The 15,295-nt window shown below is 45.1% G+C and overlaps 1 protein-coding gene across 1 annotated transcript in view; it reads right to left on the reverse strand.

Moving 5' to 3' along the window:
- SRGAP2 (SLIT-ROBO Rho GTPase activating protein 2) overlaps positions 1-15,295 on the reverse strand; it is a 351,569-nt gene that overhangs the window by 11,682 nt on the left and 324,592 nt on the right. Inside the window, exons 16-18 of the mRNA XM_042782562.1 lie at positions 14,133-14,238; positions 5,457-5,681; positions 1,496-1,575 (exon numbers count right to left, since the gene is read on the reverse strand). Of these exons, the coding sequence (XP_042638496.1) occupies positions 1,496-1,575; positions 5,457-5,681; positions 14,133-14,238 (411 nt within the window). The remainder of the gene's footprint in view (positions 1-1,495; positions 1,576-5,456; positions 5,682-14,132; positions 14,239-15,295) is intronic.

The raw sequence follows: 15,295 nt of genomic DNA on the forward strand, positions 1-15,295 counted from the left end.
AGTGGACTGTTGTTGTTGTTATGTGCCGTCGAGTCGGCCCCGACTCATAGCGACTCCTCCTTGGGTTTCCGAGGCAGTATCACTACGGAAGTAGGATTGCCCAACCTTCCTTCCGAGGAGTGGCTGGTGGGTTTGAACCGCCAGCCGTCTGGTTAGCAGGTAAGTGTCTTAGCCACTATGCTACCAGAGTGTAGTGGACTACTACTGGTAAAATGTCCAGTGTGTAACAGTAGCACATTGTTTAAGTTTGCCCAAAGGACTTTTCAGGTAGTAGAAAGCCTGCTTACAAACAAGACCATGCTCAGACAGCCCAGGCTGGTGGCTCTGCTCCCTGAATCAGCAGGGGTGGACTTTACAACAGGAGCAGACCACAGAAGTGGGGAAAACTCCGAGCTTCTGAGGCCTGTTTAAATATCCCAACCTCCGTTCAGTTCAACTTTGGGTCTGTGACTTGACTTTTCTGAATTTCATTTCTTCTCAACCATAAAACAGAGGTCTTATCTTTTGGGTCATCTTAAACTAGGCATTGTGATCATTAAGATGTAAGATATATACACAACAAAACAGTTCTGGGCACAAGGTAGGCCCTAACCAAATGCTAATTTCCCAAGTTCACCTACTCCCCCTTCAATAAGTTGGTAAATGATCAGAATGATCCTTCTGACATCAGGATTTAAATAGGCAGTCTTGATTTTTCTCTCCTTTATAAAAGCTGGTCTGGGATTGCAGAATTCACAGCAAGGTAGGGAAAGCTCCACAGACTACGCCATTTGTTCTGGTGCCCAGAAATTTCTGAGGCCCCTTGTCAGCTGCTGAGACTTCCAGAGCCCAAGTGATCCAGGAATGGAGGTGGGAACTGTTAGGAGGAGGGAAAATATGCTGGCTGGACAGACCCTAATAAATCATGGGCACTGCCGAGGGGCCTGCGGATGACAGCTGAGCATTCTACCTCTTGATGCACACCGGCCAGGCTGCTCAGCACTCCCAGCGCTGTGCTTTGGAAAGGGTCAATTTTTCCAGTCGGCAGGCGTGAAAGTGTGTGGTTTCTGCATTATGATTCCTGCTTCCCCCTGGCTTGCTTCTGTGAGGCTCTTGGCATCGAGCTTCTCTATTCCCCAGGCTAACTGTTTCTCAAATGAACTCTCCTTGGCTTTATTCTCCAACTACCTGCAGGAGTCTGGGCTGTGACAGGGCACTGGGAGTCATGCTGGTCTCAGGCCAGGCAAGGAGCTAGGAGGTGAATGAGTGGCAGGCAGTTGGAGCAAGAAGAGTGAAGAGCTACCAGAGGTATTAAATTCTAGTTTAAAACGGGGACCGTTCTCGAACTATTTGAGAAGGTGGGCTCTCTCTCCAAGGAAGGGAAGGAATGAAAGTGAGGGGTTATTGAGCCCTCTGCCTGTCCTAAAGGCACTGCTGGGTTGGAGTGCAGGATATATAACCGCTTCTTCTGCTTCATCTCTGATGGCCCCACTGACCAGGAAACAGGGCCTCATACCGTCATCGCTCATGTGGTGCTCTGCAGTCACGTCCTGCGTTGAGTCTTCAGCCGAGGTAGTCTCTCCATGAGGGCTATCACTGCAACAGAAGCAAGAGTGACCAGGACATCAGGCTTTGACTTAGGGAATTTTTGTCTTCCCCTTCATATAAGGGCATGGAAGCAATCTTATACTCTCAGTACCCTAGTTACACACAACAAACAAGTGCTCATGATGAAACAGAAGGCTCCAGAGGTTCTCTAGTGTAGTTCTTGGTATAAAACGACTTGAAACTACTTGGGACTTAAGACTATCTTGAGAGAAAGGAAAGCCTCTTTGAACTTACAGAGTAAATTCTTTAGAAAACATAGAACAACTCAACTCCTGAAGGGCTGGCTGTCTATGTGAATTATGCAGGATCCCTATTCTCAAGAAGAAAATACGGTGGGAGGGAAACAACAGGCTTAAGCATCAGACACAACTGGATCTGAAAACCCCGACACTTGGTGGCTATGTGACGCTGGAGCAGTTTCTTAACCTCTTTAAGTTTCAACTGTCTAATGTACAAATTAAAGATAATGATCTATATGTTTCACAGAGTTGTGTGAGGATACGATGAAATAATTTAGTAAAGAGTTCGGCACAAAGGGAGTCCTTAAAGTGGTACTTCTTTTCTTTCTTCCTCATTTTGCTTGATGCCTCAAGGTTGCTTTGTGGTCTGGTCTCTCTACTGGTGAGAAAGTGGGAGGTGAGTCAGAGGGCTGGGTGGAAATAAGATAGGGGAAGAGGCATCTGCTGTGGGCTAGACTCCACAAGAGAGCAGGGGTTAAAAGCTGGGTCAAGTTCTTGAAAAAATAAAATGCATGGAATCTGAAAACAACCAGGGTAGGGAACTGTGGATTGCCTGGGAAGTTATTAGGAAAGTGGTTTCTCCTTTTGCTGTCCTGGCTCATACACATTAGAAAACATGGGGATGGGCACCAGGAAAATCTTATTTCCTGAGAAAACCCTCTTCATTTCTAAAGTTCCCTTCTCAGGCAGCAGGTAGTAACAAGTGAGTCTTTCTAGGCAGTCCTATGGAAATACTACCACCTCCTTAAACCCTTACGCCTCGCTGCTTCTACTCTTGAGCATTGTAGCCTCTCCCTCCCCGTGCGATGGATCACACAGTCCTAGGAAGTTCCTCAAAGACCAAGTGACCAGTTTAGAAGGCACTCCATGTAGACTAAGGCAGTTCCAAGGTTTCCCAGATGCCAGAGAACATTCTGGAAGAACATCAGTAGGGATTCCTCTTTATCAGAAAACATGGACACAATTTTTGATTGTTTCCTGGGCCTGAAAACCCTCTGATGAGACTGGTGACAGTCTAGAAACCCTCAGATGCTCAGAATATACAAGGCAAGGGCTTGTTTTTCCTAAGGTCTGTGAGTTAGTTTACATGGCCATCCACCAGAACACCATTTCTCAAACTTCTGGGAACATTAGAATCCCCTGGAGGGCTTCTGAAAAAGTCAGATTATTCTACCCTGGTGTTTTTGAGTCAGTAGGTAGGTGTGAAGCCCAAGAATTTGCATCTGTAAGAAGTATGTGATGCAGGTGCTGCTGGTCCAGGGACTCTACTTTGAAAACCACTGCTCTAAGGAGCTCTGGTAGTGTAGTGCCTAAGGCACTTGACTGCTAACCAGAAGGCTGGCAGTTCAAACCCACCAGCCACTCCTTGGAAGGAAGACGGGGCTATCTACTTCCGTAGTGATACCACCTCAGAAACCCAAGGAGGGGTCGTTACGAGTTGAGTCCGATTCGACGGTACGTAACAACAACAACAAAGGTAATATGACCATCTTTAAGGCCCTTTCTAACTCTAAAACCCTACGCTTCTTCGTTCCACAACCACACCCTCAATAACACACTGCAGGCCCACCAACATCTGAGCTCTCAGAAGACCACCTCATCACACGTAGGCAGTCCTAGAAAACCAAGTTCCAGTCTCAGGAAGGTTGTTGGGGCTGGTAAGGGTGGTGAAATGGGATTTGCCTCTCCTCTCCACCGCTGCAGGGAGGCCAAGCAGCTGGAGCTCCCCTTCCCTGGCTGTTCTGGTCATTCTCCAGGGCTCTTGTTACCCTTCTCTCACCTCCTTCATTGGTCTTACTCACTTCACTGGCATTTTTCTCTCTTTCCAAGGGAGGGGAGAGTATGGAAGCCTTCAGACGGGGTGTGAATACAGTGGTCAGACAGTCCACTCATCCCAAGGTCACTGACTCTTGATCCTTGTGTGCTTCTGGCCTGAGGCCCAGACACCTCCCACCAGGCTGTGGTTGTAAGGTTCCCTGACTAATCTTGTGGTGTTCCCAAAGACTGCAAAGAAGTGCCTGATGCACAACAAACACAGTGGCCTGGGGAAGGCACTTTGGAGAAAACTGGAGAAAGGTGCCCACTTTTCTCTGCCTATATGGGTCACACCCCTTTGGGATGCTACCTGTGCCACTGGGCTGGGACTGGTGAGCAGGGCTGTGGGGGCTCTCGATCCTATGGAATAGCCTGGAGCCTGCAGTTGGATATTTGGGCAATGAAGGCAGTAGAGTTTCTGGGCAACTTTAGAAGAAAGATAAAGTAGGAATTGGGATCATTATTCCAAAGCTTCTCATTAATCCAATCATTCATGCAAGGGGGAAAAACAACTCTCTGGTCACATGTGTAAGTTCAGTTCCCTGGAGCTTATCAGCTAGGAGGCTGACAACTACTCCCCAGTTACCCCCTACCATCTGTCAATGACAAAATCCTTTCTCTCCAAGCTGACAAGCCTATGTTTTTCCAACACTGACCCAGGTGCTAGGATGTGCAATGTAGCAGAGAAGAGTAAAGCCAAGGATCTGACTGATGTTATGTTCACAGACACATGAATATCATTTTCTTTACTCCTTGGGCAGGAGGCTCCTTCTGTAGGGGTCGGGGAGAAGCATGGACCAATTGGCTTCTAATTAAGTAAACAACCTCCCCTGTCCTCCCTGACCTCAGTCAATAGCTACAGGGAATATGGCAGAATTGGTTCCAGATGTTGAATTCAGATGAACTCAGACAGAATCCGATTTGGGCTGGCTTATGCTTCCAGTTTGAGCTGAACCATCATTTAGGGGGAGAGCAGTGGAGGAGGGAGCAGAGGAGAGAAGCAGTTGTCTTTGTGATTAGTGGGAAAATGACACTGTAGGTGGTAACCTGGGAGGCTGTGTGGGGTAGTGGATGGTGTCCTGTACTAAGAGATGAGATCAGGATTGAATCCCTGCCACTGCGGTGGCCTGAAAGATGATGTCACTGGCCTCTCTGGGTTGCAGTGACTTCAACTGTAAAATGAAAACAGTGAATTAGTAGAGCAAAGATGTACTCTAGGGATTCCTTTTAGATCTCCATTCCCCGGCTACAGTCATGACAAACCTTGCCCCATAGAATGTGTCCCATTTCAGAGTGGGACTCTGCCTAATCTGCTGGAAACAGAGCTTATCCTTCTTCTTCCCAAATGTCTGAAGTCATTCTAAACTACCATCTTACAAACTCATAGTCAGGAAATGATGCCTCATATCTGAGTTTTCCCCTGGGACCGAGGACTGCTTCTCTCAGTACACAGCACACAGCAGGGTATGAGATACTGTCGACTGATGAACAGCAGTTCCTTAAACAACTTTAGAGATTTTTCTCTCTTTGAGATTATTAATGTTACTATTATTGCTATTGCCATCATCTTTGAGAATGGTCCCTCACCACTCAGAACTCAGAAAAAAGGGAGGTGGCATGAAGAGAGATACTAGCTCTGTTGGTTGAGTCAAGGTGGGGACTGCCTGTACCACCCTCAAATCTTGGCAGCCTGAAAAGCCTGTAAGTGGGAGGCTGGGAGGATCTTGGTCTTTTCTTTGGTTTTCTATTAGCCATCTGGCCCCTGTGTCAGTGTGTTGGTGACTCCCTCCCCTCCTCTAGCCCTGAGCCCCTTACCAATAATCCTCCATGCTTCCCCCTCTGCTGTAGATGGGACCCTCCAGCTCCCTGGCGTTTTGGAAGATGTTCTCATGCTGGATGATGATGGTTTTGATCAGCTCATTCACGTGGGCTTGGCAGGACACCTGGTCGTGGCCCTCCGGCACTGACATCAGCGAGGGCCCGAAGCAGATGGCGAGGTTGTAGGGGTCCATCATGTTCTCTTCACTGAACTGTGATAAACTGGAGGAGAAGGGAAAGGGGGCAAGCTGGAGAGCACTTGCATGAATGCCCAGAAAATACAATCACAGGAGGCACTGCCAAGAGCAAAAGCAGAAGGTCCACAAATTGCCACCTGCCTTCCCGGACATGCGAGTCCTTCCAGAAAGCAGAGCGGGGGAGAAGGGAATGACAACCGTGACGGTCATTTGGGTGCCAAGGAAAGGCAAAGTGGAGGTGCCTAGAACATTCCATCCTGGTGAGAAAGGAGCAGAGTCATCTCCTTGCAGCTCTGACCTCTCTCCTTTCTCCAGCTCTCCTTTCAAATCCTACTTACCACCCCACCTGGGACCTTATCAGCCAAATCCACTCTGCAGAGCTGGACAGGCTCCCACAGACCAATCTACTAAGCTGATGGAGCAGACGGAGACCCTCAGGCTGCTCTGGTAATTATATGGTCAGAGGACACAGGCACTATGTATTGTGCATTTTCTTTCATACCAAAATTAGAGAATTTCCATTCTAGGCTCTAGACCTATTAAGAAAAGAAATAGCCAACCAATTAGCTCTTGTATTCTATCAAGGCAGTGAATTTCCTTCTGAATAGCTAATGCAGTTGGTTTCCATTCTTATAATATCCTCCTCTATTGCTACATGGAAGATTTATTCAGGAAAAGGTCAGCTTGCTGTTTAGCTTCTGCTCAGGCTTCCTCTGGATGTAGACTAACTTCATTACTGGGTATTTATTTATCCTGGGAACTCCTCCTTCTCAGCTAGCAGATGTTTCAGCCAAATCTCCAACCTGGCATAGGTCCCAAACCTCTCAATAAGCCACTATACCAGCTGAGTCCCCATTGGTCCCTGCCTGTCCAGGCACTGAAGGCTGGGTCAGCTCTAGATATTTTCTCCCACCTGGCCTCAGAACTGTCAGCTTTGCTAAGGAGTTATACCCTGCTCATGGACACCAGCACAGAGTCCTCAGCACCTGATTCTAACAGACCTTGAGAAGAACTCAAAGCCTTTTGATCCTTAACTAGAAGTGACTCAGCAGCCTTTACCTAAGTGGCTGTTTTTCAGAATTGGGCAGAATTTATTTCTAGTGTACTTCAAATCCAGGCTCAAATTACCGAGCTAATCTCTCTCCAACTCAGTGGTCTTCTCCTTCATTGGAGATTCTGATATGTATCCTGTTGTCCCTAGACAATCATTGCAGGGACTGAGTAGTGGTATGATGCATGTGAACAACTGTCACAAAGAAAAAGGGTTGAGAATCACTGCTCTATAGGACCTAGAATCAAGTGTAGGAGAGGCCTGTGATGGGTGAGGTCATAGAGCTCAGTGGCTGGGCTGCTTCACAGGTTTCATAAAGACTGAATTTTACAAGCTATCCCTGGCTCCTGAGTTCAATGGGAGCAGTGATTTTACTAAGGCTGGGGGAAGTTTCCAAGGGGATTCCTTGGTCAAATTAAAACTGGAGAGAGAAAAGAGAGATAATGACTTTGGTAACCTCATGAGGGACAACTGAGGCATAAGGTGCTACAAGGCTACAGTTTTGGCTAATGCCAGATTAGCCAACTCCTAGTACCATGGAGGGAGCTCTGGTAGTGTAGTACCTAAGACATAGGACTGCTAACCAGAAAGCTGACGGTTCAAACCCACCAGCCACTCCTCAGAAAGAAGGTTGGGCAATCACTTCTATAGCGATACCGCCTCGGAAATCCAAGGAGGGGTAGCTATGAGTCGGGCCCAACTTGACAGCAGTGAGTTTTTTTTTTTTTTTTAATACCATGGAGGGCCAAGAATGGAGGATGACCCTATTTCTTTAATGTGATCTGACAATGTTTTGGTAACACGGAAGAAAACCAGCAATTTCTGGGAAGCCTGATAGTCAAAGGGAAACAAAACTCTAGCCCTGAGACACCCAACTAAAAATTTAGTGGAAGATAAGAAATCTTGTCAAGCCTATGAAGGTAAGGACTGTCAATTCCTTGGTGGTTACAATCACCAGCACTTGGAGGAGGACACAGCTTCATGACCTGTGGTCTCATGGGCTGAAGTCCATTTCCTTACTCTCATCAAAATATAGACCAAAATCCTCTTTTCTCTTCCAATCTACAATGGGAATACCAAAGTATAGGGGCCAAAGCAGTGGTATTTAACTATTTGGAGACCACAGGCTCCTTCAAGAATCTGACAGATATTGGGAATTCTCTCCCTAGAAAAATTCTTGTATGTGCACATATAAATGCACATAATTTTGTATAAAATGTCATGGTGTTAATAACCCTTAAAGACCCTGAAGGTTATATCCAATATAAGACCTCAACACTGGATTTTTATTTTTAAAGAAATGTTTGTAGTGTATATATTTGTAACAGTTTCCTCTTTAAAAAAATTTTTTTTGGTGTTGACTTATTTACATACAATCTCCTCTGAGACTTGTACTCTATTTTATTCTCCTAATTGCTTTGAATAATCATCTTTTATGCATCCTAAAAATGTTCTGCACATAGGGCTGCTATGAGTCTGAATCGACTTGATGGCAGTGGGTTTGGGTTTTTGGTAGTTGTAGGAGTACAGGGTTTTTTGGGGGGAATGAGACAATGAAGAATAGGGTGGAAAACTTGTTTTTCATCATGTACTTTTTTGGACTTTTAAATTTTCAATGATGCATCTCTGCTTCTTTGATTAAATGAGAAAAAAACAAAAACATTCCAAGAATTTTAGAGTTAAACAGACCTGGTTTTGAGTCCTAGCTCCAGTGCTTATTAGTTCCATGACTGTTCCGCTTCTCTAACTTTTCCATTGCAAAATGGATGCAATAAGAGTGTCTCCTTTACAGGGCTGTTTTGAGGATTAAATGAGATTATGTATATAAAGCATTAAGCACAGTGCCTGGCACGTAGGTGGTGGTGGTGAATTTATTTTTTCCTGTAATTATAATATCCTGATTGCTTCTCGTTACCAGATCCTTGATTCTAAGCAGGAAATGGAAGGCGGGGCTGCCAACATCTGGCAGTGATTAATTTACAGGAATCTACCTATCTTTTTTACCCCCTGGCAGGCACTGTCTAATAAACTAAGGGCTCTAGATCCCAAAGTCAAAACCGCAACTCCTCAAGCAGAGCAGAGCACTAAGCTTTGGACAGACTGTTTTAAATACATGACATTTCACTCACAAACTTTCAACTTCATAGGCCCCAGGGGTTTGCTTTGGCAACAACCAATAGACTATGGGTAAGATGTTATGCATCAGAGTTGATCTGAGGTTTGAAAGATAAAGGAAAATTATATTATTCACCAAAACCCCAGTCAAAACCTACAGATGAGAAACCAGCAGGCCTTTAAAGGCTTTCCTGATAGGAGAAATCACAACTTCCCTCTATAGATCTATGCTATCACAGCCTTCCATGGACATCCCCGAAGGGCTGAGAGACAAGAAGTGAAAGATAATTCTCACGGATTCTTTCAGATGGTCTTTCAAAGGCATTCCCTGACTCCCTTTACCCATAATGTCACCTTCATTCATGTTCCATGATCCCCACACCTATTAACTCTTGTGTTTTGCCTTCCTTCCTGTGCAGTAAATTCCACCCTCTCTTACTTCTTCTAGGAGCTCTGGTGGCACAGTGGCTAAGACATTTTGCTGATAAACCCACCAGCTGCTTTGTGGGAGAAAGATGAGGCACTCTGCTTCTGTAAATATTAACAGCCTTGGAAACCCTACGGGGCAGTTCTACACTGTCTGAAAGGGTCATTATGAGTCGGAATTGACTCAATGGCAGTGGGACTTTCAGTTTTCCACCTCTTCCAGAATATTATTCAAGCAACTGTCCTTACCCTTTCCTCCATCATCAACTTTAAAAATTTTTTCTCTGATCATTCCCACTGGTATACAAACATGCAGTAATTCCTTCCATCTTAAAAGAAAATTCTCATCCTAGCTCTATATCCCCACCCAGTTACTGTGGGGATTACTCTGCTCTTCTTTATAATAAAATTCCTTGAAAGACTGGTCTGCATCTGCCATCTCCAATTCTTCTCCATCTCTTCTCTTTTAAACCTACGCCCCAGGATTTTGCCCTCCTACTCCTCGGAAGGAAGGTTGGGCAATCCTACTTCCGTAGTGATACTGCCTCGGAAACCCAAGGTGGGGTCGCTATGAGTCGGGGCCGACTCGACGGCAAACAACAACAACAACAACTCCACCAAAGCAGCACTCATCAAGGCCACAATGATACCCATCCTGCTCGGTCAATTCTCAGTCTTTTTCTTAGTTGATCTGTCAGAGCCTATAACTCAAGGACTGGTCTCCTTTGAAACACTTTCTCCACATGGTTTCTGGGGCACTATTGTCTCTTGGTTTTCCTCCTAGCTTGCTGCCACTGTCACCTCAGTGAGGTCTCCTCTGACAACTGCATATTAAAGAGTAAACCCTCATTCTTACCTGTGGCATTCTCCAAACACCTTATCTGCTTTGTTTTTCTCTACAGCACTTATCCTCTGATATATTTTATATGTACTGATTTATTTTGTCTGTCTTCCCCCAGCAGCATGTAACCTACATGAGGACAGAGACCTTGACCGTTTGGTATGCTATGATATAGCCAGCATCTACAAAGGCCTGGCACATTATTATTGTTCATGTACGCCGTAGAGTTAATTCCAACTCATAGCAACCCTATAGGACAGAGTAGAATTGTCCCATAAGGTTTCCTAGGCTTTAGAGGAGCAGATTACCAGGTCTTTTCTCTCTTGGGGCGGCTGATAGGTTAAAAAAGATGCTTAATAAATATGTGTTAAATAAGTGAATGGATACATACAGGAGCATCAGTGAGTTTCCAAGACAATCCAGATACACTTCTACTTGTCCAGCTGTATTTAGGAGCCAAATGCTTGCTCCTTGTGAAAGTAAGAAGGGTCCACACAGACTCCTTCCAAACCAGGAGGCATTTGGAAATTGGTAAGGTTTAGAGGAAGGCTCAGCTTTTCTGGAGTACAGTTAGGTAGTGTTAATCATGAGACAGGCATGACTGATTCACTCTTTCAGATTGGGTACAAAATGTAAGGACCTACAGTGACGCTTTCAGACTTTGCTATCCATGTGACTTACCACGGGGTCTTGTTAAACTAAAGACTTTGTGATTTCATAGGTCTTAGACCTAAGAGTCTGCATTTCTAACACTTTCCTGGATGCTATACATGCTGCTGGTCTATGGACCTCACTTGATTAGCAAAAGACTAAACCAGGTGTCATCAAGTCAATTCTGATTCATGGTGACCACAGGTGTGTCAGGGTAGAACTGCGCTCCACAGAGTTTTCAGTGACTGATTTTTCAGAAGTAGATCACCAGGCCCTTCTTCCAAGACACCTCTGGGTGGACTCAAACTTCCAACATTTCAGTCAGCAGCTGAGTGTGTTAACTGTTTGCACCACCCTGAGACTCCAGCAAGAGTCTACAGAACTATATTGTTTGGCATCTGAAAAAATCAGGTTTCAAAAGGCAAGCATAGAGTCAGCTGCAATGAAGAGGAGCTACCCACACTTTGTTGGGGGCAAAAGCTTGCTAGGTATTATGCATACTGTGGTAGGCAGCCTCTAATAGGGACTTTGTGATTTCCTGGTATTCACACTCATAATTCACTCCCCTTGAGTGTAAACTAGAGATAATGACTCACTTCTGGTGAATGGAATGCAGCAGCGGTGATGGGATATCACTTCTGAAACCAGGTTATAAAAAGACGGTGGTCTTGGAAGCTCTCTTACTTGCTTGCTCTGAGGGAAGCCAGCTGACATGTTGTGAGCAGCTCTGTGGAGAGGCTCATGTGAGGAAAAAAAAGAAACTCTGGCCAACCGTCAGCCAGGAACTGAGGCCCTTAGTCCGATAACCCATAAGGAATTGAATCCTGCCAATAACCATGTGAGTGAACTTAGAAGTAGGTCTTCTTCCAGTCAAGCCTTCAAATGAGACTACAGCCCTGGTTAATACCCTCACTGCAAGCTTATAAGACCTTGAGCCCAAGACCCCCAGCTAAGCTACCCCAGGAATCTCAGCCTACAGAAATTATGAGTAATAAATGTTTACTGTTTAAAAGTAATTTGTTATATAAACAGCAATAGATAATATCAATGCTGAAAAGGAAAAGATTAATTGTTAACAAGACCTGCTGGGCAGACATGCTTTTTGTTGTTGTTTTTTAAAAAAAAAAGGTTCCTTGAGATTGAGGATGCATACAACCCAAGAAAAAACAGTATCAAGGAATAGAGTAAACACACATCCAGAACTGAGAGCAACAAAGAAGGGTCCTGAAAATCTGGGCCCAGGCAGAGTCTCACCAGGAGCTATGGGCTAACTACAGCTATACCTATCAGTCAGCACACTTATCACCTGGCAGCCGCCCATGGGTGGTCTTCTTTACCACCTGAGTCCTGTATTTTATTTATTATTTTATGAAATGTGACTATTAATGCTGCTTTGGTGAGCAAATGAATCCTTCAGTGAAACACTTTGATAAGAAAATCAGTCTTTTTTTTTTTAACTAGGAGAAAAAGTAAAACAAAACGAAAATAATAATTTGAATTGGTGCCATACCCATGTTTTCAATAGTGGCTGCCATCTCCAGCTCTCCACATTGCTTAGTCTATTTATCTCTCCTCCTGTAATTAGCCCTCCGCAGTCCTTTTAGCATGATGAAAATGGGGGGAAAAGAATCAGGCCATTGTGTTTATACGCACAGTAACTCCCAGGAGGAACTTGACCCCCATACCTGCTTACCCACTACCGTCATACTACTTGCTCAGGGGAAATGACTGGAGTTACTCTGAGGGCAGGTATTAGTCAATGAGAGGAGACAAGGACTGGTGGCCCTAAGGTGACCAACTCAAGCATAAGTACCTCAGCCTACTCTGGGCTGCACGTGAACAGTCCGTGTTAGCCATTATGGGTTTTTGACTCAAAGACAGTTGAAATGCTGAGTTGGGGCCCAGGTTGTGCAGGGAGCAGACACGACTATACAGAAGAGACAGCCTGCAGAGCTAGAACCTCTGCAGCTTGGCAGGGCAGCAATGAGTTAAATGATGGTGTATATGCCCCAGAAAGGTCTCAGGCAGGAGCCACTAACTCAGCTAAATACCACCAACACATGGATGATCCCTGTACTAATATCCCTACTCCAGGTTTCTTCCCTGAGTGTCAGACTCCCATGTTCAACTGCCTACTTAAAATCTCCACTTGGATGTCCAACTGTTGTTGTTGTTGTTGTTGTTATGTGCTATCGAGTCAGACTCAACTCATAGCGACCCCTCCTTGGGTTTCCGAGGTGGTATCACTACGGAAGTAGATTGCCCAAACTTCCTTCCAAGGAGTGGCTGATGAGTTTGAACCGCCAGCTTTCTGGTTAGCAGTCAAGTGCCTTAGGCACTATGCTACCAGAGCTCCCAATAGGTGGCTCAAATGAGCATGTCCACATTGGTAATTTGTCTTGATTCCTTCCTCCACATCTTATATGGCATCACTGTTTCCTTGTTGTTCATGCCAAACACTTAAAATTGAGCCAATCTTAATTTTTCTCTTTTTTCACACTCTACGTCCAACCCATCATCATGTCCTGTCAATGCTATGTTCAAAACATATCCCAACCTGACTGCTCCTCACCACCTCCATCAGCACCACCCCAGTCTAAGCCTCATTGCTTCTGGACTAGACACTACAAAACCTCTAAATAGGTCTCCCTGCTTCTTTTCCTGACCCTTTATAGTAAATTCTCCACACAGGGGCTGAAGTTTTTTTTTTTTTTTTAAATATATGAATTACACCACAGCATTCTTCTGCTTTCTAAAACCTTCCAATTGCTTCTTAAATCCAAACCCACTACCGTGATCCTCTGGTCTTGAACATTCCCACTGCTCCTTCTTTCACTTCATTTAGAATGCAGCTCAGACACTTCTCAGAGAGGCCTTTCCTGACCACTCACCTAAAGGAGCTCTCCCTTTCACCCCCCGCCCCTATGTAGGCTCTACATTCTCTCTCCGCTTTCTTATTCTTCATTTGTCTTTAAAGCACTCATTACCAAAAAACTCACTGCTGTCGAGTTGGTTCCAACTCATAGTGACCCCTCCTTGGGTTTCTAAGGCAGTATCTCTACAGAAGTAGATTACCCAATCTTCCTTCCAAGGAGTGGCTGGTAGGTTTGAACCACCAGCCTTCTGGTGAGCAGTCAAATGTGTTAGGCACTATGCCACCACAGCTCCCAAAGCACTCATTACTATCTAACATATCTGTTACTGTCTTACCTTCTCTGGAACATAAGCTAAACGATGTCAATTTACCAATGTAATCTTACAGCCCAGAATTCTTATCACAGGCCTAGTACACAGTAGTATTATTAAGTATCTGTGGGGATGAACAGATAGACATGGGTCCTTATGTAAACCTCTAGCAGCCAAAGCCAAGGCTCATTAGAAAAGCTACTCACTGATTGAGGAAAGCAAAGAGGTATCTCATTATGATCAGAGTGGGTTTGGGCAGGACCAGGAGAACTTTTCGGATGTGTAGTGCTCTCTCCTGCAGGTTGTCCATTGCTGAAAAAAGAAAGCCACATGTTAGTCCACTGTGGCTGAGACCCCAGAGAGTCATAGTTAGATGTCCCTTACTCATCAAGCGCACTTAGGTGAAGCCCACCTACAGGGGTTTCATCCTTGTGTTCTTAGATGAGGCTTCTGTGATAGGCACATGGCGAGCTCCAGACATTACATATGCCAGAGTATGTTCCACAGGCACAGAAGGGGTTGTGGATGTTCCCCACTCCACCTACTACCCTCTTATTAAAACAACCACAGATGAACTGTCCATAAACCTGCTATGATCACTCAACAACTGGCTTTGGAGGGCCTAATTCTGGGGAGGGAGAGGCTGTGTAGGCCCTGTCCTGCCCACTCTATATGTCACCTCAGCTTCTGGATAAGCCTGGCTCATCTTCCCCTCCTTTTTCTATAGTGGGAATGAAGAGAATGTAGCCAAGGGCAGGTCCCTGTGTAAGTAGTTCTATCTGAGAAGAAGACCAGACGAGTTTCCTGACTGGTGCACTGTGGACAGGCTAATTACAGCTATGGCCCTAGGCCTGTGGTCTCTACCATGGCAACGTCCCTATGTCCCCAGTGTGCCATATGGATATTATCATTTTCTGAAAGAGTCTTTGTGTAAAAAATAACTGGGAAGGGTAGATTAGAAATAGGAGTACATCTCAAGGGGAGAAGTGGGTAACCAAGTTATCTTGTATTGTCTTGGTAACCCCAGTCCAGCCTAAGATACTTTACCCAGGCCAGAAGGATGCACATATTTAATCACCCACATAACTCATTTCCACTAGACTCCCATAAGGGAGTGGGTCAAAACAAGAGAGTTAGCCTTCTGAATGCTCAAGGCCTTTCTCTCTTGGAATGACTAATAGAGAGGCAGGCACTCGGGGCATATATTGAGTCAAAGCAGAAAGCTGGGGGCTGTGAAGACCCTGGTCGACCAGGGAAGAAGGACCTTTACTTCATTTCATTTATGTGGTGGATTACATTGATTGTTTTTCTAATGTTGAACCATCCTTGCATACCTGGTATGAACCCCACTTGGTCATGATGAATGATT

This window comes from Orycteropus afer, unplaced genomic scaffold (assembly GCF_000298275.1).
Source record: "Orycteropus afer afer isolate SDZICR_OR568_19922 unplaced genomic scaffold, OryAfe1.0 scaffold00013, whole genome shotgun sequence".
Classification (NCBI taxonomy): domain Eukaryota; kingdom Metazoa; phylum Chordata; class Mammalia; order Tubulidentata; family Orycteropodidae; genus Orycteropus; species Orycteropus afer.